The sequence below is a fragment of the Lingula anatina genome, chromosome 1 (assembly GCF_051362555.1).
Source record: "Lingula anatina isolate TDL-2025a chromosome 1, LinAna3.0, whole genome shotgun sequence".
In the NCBI taxonomy this organism is placed as follows: Eukaryota; Metazoa; Brachiopoda; class Lingulata; order Lingulida; family Lingulidae; genus Lingula; species Lingula anatina.
Window position 1 is genome coordinate 7,267,446 of NC_141767.1, and position 7,201 is coordinate 7,274,646.

General features: G+C 36.7%; 1 protein-coding gene and 1 long non-coding RNA gene across 6 annotated transcripts; both read right to left on the reverse strand.

Moving 5' to 3' along the window:
- Positions 1 to 41: 41 nt before the first annotated feature.
- Positions 42 to 3,876, reverse strand: LOC106170171 (uncharacterized). 5 transcript variants are annotated; one of them, XM_013549929.2, is made up of 7 exons: positions 3,789 to 3,876; positions 2,615 to 3,254; positions 2,305 to 2,358; positions 1,948 to 2,076; positions 1,589 to 1,714; positions 1,215 to 1,373; positions 42 to 1,028 (listed from the first exon to the last, which is right to left on the reverse strand). In XM_013549929.2, exons 2-7 carry the CDS (start codon positions 3,190 to 3,192, stop codon positions 929 to 931), a joined length of 1,146 nt encoding a protein of 381 aa, XP_013405383.2. In that variant the 5' UTR covers positions 3,193 to 3,254; positions 3,789 to 3,876; the 3' UTR covers positions 42 to 928. The 5 variants fall into 5 exon arrangements, with proteins under 5 accessions (XP_013405383.2, XP_013405385.2, XP_013405384.2 ...); XM_013549931.2 differs by having other exon boundaries at positions 2,305 to 2,352; positions 3,658 to 3,862; XM_013549930.2 differs by having other exon boundaries at positions 2,305 to 2,355; positions 3,658 to 3,862.
- A 1,149-nt stretch (positions 3,877 to 5,025) lies between these two features.
- LOC147763891 (uncharacterized) lies at positions 5,026 to 5,977 on the reverse strand. The gene is made up of 2 exons (XR_015331994.1): positions 5,757 to 5,977; positions 5,026 to 5,211 (listed from the first exon to the last, which is right to left on the reverse strand). It is a non-coding gene; the product is annotated as an uncharacterized LOC147763891 (long non-coding RNA).
- Positions 5,978 to 7,201: the final 1,224 nt, after the last annotated feature.

Sequence of the window (7,201 nt, forward strand, 5' to 3'; positions counted from 1 at the left end):
TGAAAGATTTCAGATTAAACTATAAAATGCAACAACTGAACTAGAAAACAAAATGGTTAAAGTTCTGCTTCACAAAGAATCTAATAAACATAAAGCTGTATAAAATCATGTAGTTGTCTATGCAAAAGCATTCAAAAATGCTTCACAAAGGTTCAGCCTACTTAGATTCAGTAAGGAACAGATACACGAGGAACTTTACAAGAAAAGGTTATTGACAGTCACGTTCAAGACCTTATGCTGTTTACTAGATATTGTACCTTTTTCCTGACAATTTGTTTTCAAAGAAACGAAGCATGACATTCAGGAGCAGAAAAAGTTGTTGAATTGGAATAATTCAACATCCATGAAGCTCAATTAAAACACGACTGCTTGACTCATTTAACATTTTTTTTCGTTTTCATAACCTGTCAATTTAATCAGAACTTGAAATAGTAGAAGATTACAGGAGCAGGAACAATTATTTTTAGTAGTAACTTTATTCAGTCATACTTGGAAGTCCTTATAATACATCTTCCACAACAAATGTTTTCAAGCAGTAAAAAAGTAAACCTTCAAAAGTAATTTGATAATGGCTTTAAAAAAATTACATTCAAAAACTGTCAAATAGTTAGTACCCCAATGCTTATAAAAATGACGAAGATTTCATATCTGGTGTTATTTGTCAAATAATTGGGACCATGTCTCCATAGACATTTACATCAGGTTCTTTACATCATATTTCATCCTAAGGAAATTCTAGCTGATCTTGCTACTTCTGTTCTTCATATTTCTGTCGTAAAAAATGAATATAATCAAAAAGTCTGTAGTTGTCATAATCTTCATAGACATCACATGATAAAGTTCTAATCATGTAACTATATATTCCATGCCAATCTCTGTCCGCTACCTGACTACTAAGAAGTACTTCACAAATTCACAGCACATAGCTTCACTGTAAATCCATGTCATTCTCCATCTCCTCTGCATCTAACATATCAGCACCCTTTGATTGCGCAGAAATGTCAGCCATGTGAAAGTCACAAGGAAGCCTAAAACAAAATGCATTAATGATTAAAAATGCCTGCAATTTATACTGTAATAAGACTGTAAAGTCTGAATCAATGGTGATTTTTCACAAACACAGATTTTTATTGGTTGCAAATAGCTTTAATTTTTTTCTTATTTGCTAAAAACTTTAAATTTTCAGATGCCAAAGCAGGTCAATGTCTACCTACCCTTCAGATGCCAGTGGGCAGGTCCCTTCAGCAAACGTGCTCCTGCCTGTGTTTGCAGCTTTTCTGTGCTGTATGTCCTTTCTCACAACTTTTTTGATGAAATCTCCTGGAGGCTGCCACAGCACCATTTCCATGGAAGGAGGTAACTCTGCCACCATTCTAGAAAAAATGTTCTTATAAAACAACAAAGGGCACAGGATCTACACTAAAACAGTTTGATTATAACAAGTATCTGGCAATATACAAACGACAAAATGAATTTAGCAAAGGTAAAAAGGCTTGCAAACAAATCATTCTCAATTTAGATTAAACAGGCACTGCTCTACTGATGTAAATAGGTCATTCTGTTAATTAACAAGAAATAATATACATACATTTGCTCTAGAATCTTCCTTGGAAGCAATGGTTTGTCTCTTTCTATAGACCTCAGCACTTCTGGTGAAATGTTTACTTCAACTCTCATCTTTTCTTGTTCTTCTTTTTCCTTTTCATCACTTGTGCTGTTAAAAAATGATACATTTACTTGTCAAGAGCTACTTGAGGGCATGTGCACCATCAAGATGAGGAAAGGTGAAAATACAAGACAGGAGCGTAAAAGGAGAAGATAAATGAGGAAAGGGGGGGGGGACTTGGCGCTTCTGTAACAAAATGGATGCTTCTCACAAAATTCTCACTATTATCTCTCTGTTTCTTGCATGGATTGCCATACAAAGAAGTATATTTATACATGTACCTTGACTCCATAATTGTAGTCTCTGATACTTGGACAGCAGGAGAAATGGAAGCATCCAGGGTCAGCTCATTCATTCTGGCTGTCATTTTTTTTTCAGTAGCTTGTTCTTTTCCTGGGGGTTGCGGAAATCTGTTATATGAGATGTAAAGAATAAAATTGCATGTTTTGTTTGGAAAAACATGTATTTACACATTGGGTATTCTGCCTAGGTCTTTTAATTTGCCTTAATGTCTAAAATTAAGATAAACTGATTAATAACATTTTCCATCATAATTTCAATAACAAGAACAACAAAATATGCTGCTCCTTTTGGATACAAATGACACACTTTTTTTCTATTCTTCAATAGGAACTTACTCCATATCATCAGCCTTGCGTTTCTTCTGTAACTGCCGTCCTCCAAGACTGCTGCTGCAATGTATACAACAAATTTATCAACATTAATTTAATCAAAAAAGCAATAAATTATGTAATAGTAATACATTATAAGTCATATCATAACATTTCACAACTTCTTAAGTCACATACCATCAAATCACAAACAAATGAATATGCTCTTGTAACTTTGCAAAAAAGAATCGATCTAGAAAATGAGTCAAAAGAGAATTTCATTTCAAGTTTGACTTAAGTTACACTCACCATTTTTCTTGTATTTCAGCTCACTTACCTTTCACAATCAATATTGACATAACTCAATGAAGAGGGTGCTCTAGCTGCCCACGGCATAACATTGGGAATACTATGCTGCCAGTCCACTATTCTGCCACCAGAAGTCTCTGACATGTAAATATTGGACGGGGGTGTCAGAGTTTTTTCAAATCCACCTCCAGGTGTTAATGGCACCCCTGTGTTGCATGATATATTGGGTTGTGGAAATTTTAACATGTCATTACTTTGCACTGGAGGAACAGCCATCAGCGAAGAACTAATGGATAATTGATCAGTGTTCATAATTGGTGGGGTACTCATAGAGGCACAAGACCCAGAAACTGGTGCTGGAAATCTTGGATTTTGAGCAGGCACTCCGAGTAAATTGGCAGCACTCCCCTGGGCAGGTTGTTGTACAATCCAGGAACCCGTTCCTATTGCACCTATATTTTGCTCACTTGTGGACTGTGGCCATGACTTCAGTCCCTGTGAGCTAGCCCCAGTTTGTGCCAGGGTTGGCTGGTCACCAGGCTGCCATGTACCACTGTACGCATTGCTGGTTGTTGCAACAATTGCATCCTTTCCGTACCAAGCCATGTCACTCTGAAAACTGCACTGTTGAGGACCATTACCCCACCATCATTGACACACAGTCGCATCTGTAATATTTATACAACCCAATTAGATTTTTAAAAACCACTTTTCAACGAATTTTCTCTGTCAAACAATACTGGGTACTTGTAATAAAATAAAGAACTACTCAGCTATCAAGATCTACTACTCAGCAATCAAATCACCTGGTCCCTCTCCTGCAGCTAAACTCGATTACTGCAACGTCAACATATGATACTGAACAGAAATACTGCTTCTACACGCGTTCCTTCTAAACTGACGGCTTACCCCCTTTGAAATATGTAAATACATATTACACATGCTCAAACATAAGACACTACGGATACAAATAGCCTCAGTAGAATAGTCTAGAAACTGACTTTACTCTGGGTCGCTGTACTCCCGAGAATAATCTAGAAATCTTAACCTGTAATGTCAGATTTGACTGACCTGGCTGGTGAGTCTAATAATTTGATTCGATCCTGCGTCTACAGCATACTTATAAAACGTTTTTATGTGCTAGGAGTCTGTATGAATGCTTTTCTTGTCGATAATAATAACAAAAACTGAATATATATAACCTCAAAAAATTCCGCATTTGCGAACACCACTGCTGCACATGGCTGGGGGTTGTAGCTTTATTCATAACGAGGCTTACTTCCTTTTTCTCGTCACTCCAGACGTTTATGCACGCCGGTCACCGAACCCTTTAGATGTTAAAGCAATCAATGATGTTTTAAAAAATTGAATACAAATTTGAATTCATTCAATTTTATTTTTACACTTTAGCATGTGAAATGCACCTCCATGTTAGGTTTGGGTGTTCAATGTTTTATAGGAAGCATGACAAAACTGCATTCTCAAAAAAAAAAAAAATGTTTCAGTAAAATAAATCTCGTAGTGCCTCTTAAGGATCCTTTATCGCAGTGTAATTTTAGTTACCATCAATAACTATTATCCAAAAGGGTTATTTTAAACCTCCTGTTACTTAAACAGCTGAAACCCTCGTTACTTCGTGCCGTAGTAGCAAGGCATGTTTTCCAAAAGATTTTAAAAAGCCAGATTTATCGCTTTCTGCTAGGACTCAATATTCAGTCATAGCAAAGAGTGATAAATCTCGCTTACTTTTAATAAAATGAAAAATGTTAAATGCTAATTTCCACATTTTAATTTGATGAATCATTTCCAAATGCAGGTTTGTGTAGTTATATCACACGTACCTACAGTACATGTAATAGTTGGCTTGATTTTATTGTCTTCTCGGTTTTAATCTTATTCAAATTTTTGTCAAAAGTTTGCATAAATAACCAGTGGTATGTAAAATGAAGAGTTTATAACCTAACACAGCATGTCAAGGTAAAAAACAAAAGAAACTACATTGTACAGTTCACCATAAAATTCATATTGATAGAGATTACTTTGAGATTAGGGAAGGAAATGGTGATAACATTTAGACTTTTCATTTAGGCCCTAATGTTTGACGAACTGACTCTCCAAATGAGATGTTCATTTCTTGATATTAATTTCACATTGTAAATCTGCAACAGGTGACCACAGCTCTCACACCCTGGTTAGGCGAGGTCCGGTTTCTGCCATTAAATGCCAGGCAAGGGCCATCTTCACTCCAGGGTGCCAAAGAAAAAATGAAAAATGCCCTGATAAATCATATGTCTGATTTTATTGATTGTATTACGTCGTCAATTAACACCTGAAAGGCGTAAAGGCTACTTAATAGAAACACTATCGCGCCTTTTTATAATCAAAGGTGTCAACTTAAAAAATTGAAATTTGCAAGTGGGCCATGTTATCTACTTTCTGTTATTTATTACCTGTGCATGTCCCAGCTGTTCCACCAAAGTCATTGTAGACATTGCATCCTGTGATGGTATTACCCAGCATCACAGCTGACAGAAACTTGATCACCCTGATAGTCTCCACTGCGCTCTGACATTTTGGTGACACACTCCAGGCCGCTTGCTTGACAGCAGGCACCAGTTCCAGATACTTAATTTAAAAATTCAAATGTTAAAATAAAACAAAATTATCTGACAGCTTGTCTTGACTGAGGATTGGATATGAACCTATGTTTTTGACACTTTCAAAGACAGCTAATGAAGCGAAAGATACAAAAGAGAACTTATTTCTCACTTCGTCACTGCAGTTTACTGCTCCTTGAAAATTTTGTTTAATTTACAGTTTCATAGATGAAACTGACCTCCCATTTCCTAACATCTACCTCTCTACGGTTTTTAAATGCATTTTGCAATAATATTTTATTAAATTCATTTTGCGTCTCAGCGTTTTTCTTTTTTCTTTTTTTTTTTTTTTTTTTTTTTTTTTTTCATTGTATGGGGAGACTCGATCGTGTCAGACAAGTTGAATTCACTTTAGCGAGAATCCCCTGGAGAATTGGGTCGATGCTGCTAGTATGATGGGTTTTTCTAAACGCGGTCTTGCTTAAGGTGTGGCATAAAATGTTTTTCGCTAAAAAATGACATCTTTTTAGTCTACGCTTTATTTAAGCAACTTTCACATGAGCATAGGCCTACCTGTCTGCCACATTCGCTGCTTATGTTCCTCCGCATCTGTCTACTATACGCGTCTGTATAGTATGATGAATCGTCATGATTTCGGCACAATTCTCGTACATACACAGAACAGTTCTTGATGCGGATTTACCTATATATTGCATTCATATATACAAAGAGGAAGATGAATGATTGGGTAAAATAACGTCAACATATACTCTTCCCGACATGCGATTGGTCAACTCAGGTAGAGGAAGGCTGAGGCGTAGAGACAGAATGAACACCAATGTGAACATCAAAACTGCATGTCTTTCCAATGGTCGATCTAGAATTTACTGTAGAGGTGGGGGACAAGTCTAAAAATAGTGATGAGCTCTGCTTGGGCAAGAAGTTATAAAGAGATATACAGGGTAACTTCTTGGTTTGGTTCACATTTTAGGCGGTATACATACAAGTACTGCAAAGACTTTGAATTACTTCTTGGTTGTGAAGTGTATCGTACCCTTTCCCTTTGAGTTAAGGGGGTTAAAAATAAATTGATGTTTGCACTGGCCTATATTCACTCATTCTCATATACATTGATGCTCATAAGTTAAGCAACACTTTCTTATCTCTTAATTTTCTCGGCAACCTAGCTTTTTATTGCGGCAAAATTTATACAGAGCAGATGTTTGCAGATGGTCAGTTAAGAGTCCGGAGAGGTCCAAACCGTTTCAGGACGATTTTGTTCTCCCACGTGTGAAGGGTGCCGGAAGGTTTGTCTGGGGTGGTGTTTCACATGTTGAAAAATTACCATTGTACGTCATTCAAGGGAGGTTTTGCTGACTCATGCTCCAATGTGGGGCGCATATGTTTAGGCAAATCCAGACAGAAGCATTTCTTTAGTGCAGGACAATGAGCCCGTCCATGAAGCAAGACGCGCTGCAGTAGCATGTATCCCCAATATGGATTGGCCCTGCATACACATTGTACACCAGAACTCGGTGTATTAGAACATGCTAAGAATGTAATTGACAGAGTACTTAATTATAGACAACCTCCAGTAGGATAAGAGAGCTCCAGCAGGCTGTAATCGAGGAATGAAAAAAACTCCCAATGCAAGATTTGGTGTATAATATATATATAATATATATATAATCAAGAATGTGAATAACTTAGCTTCCTCTCTCCATTTTATTTTAAAAAAAGCCCTACGGCCGTTTCGGCCTTGAGGCCTCAGGGCCGAGACGGCCGTAGGGCTTTTTTTAAAATAAAATGGAGAGAGGAAGCTAAGTTATTCACATTCTTGATTATACCAGCTCCCCACGGGCCGCCGCCATGGGTGGAGCACTTTTTCATGGTGTTTTGACTTATTTCTCCGAGATATTATATATATATATATATATATATATATATATATATATATATATATATATATATAATAACTGGACACAAAAAGTCAGTCATGAAAGTTTTCTTATTATTAT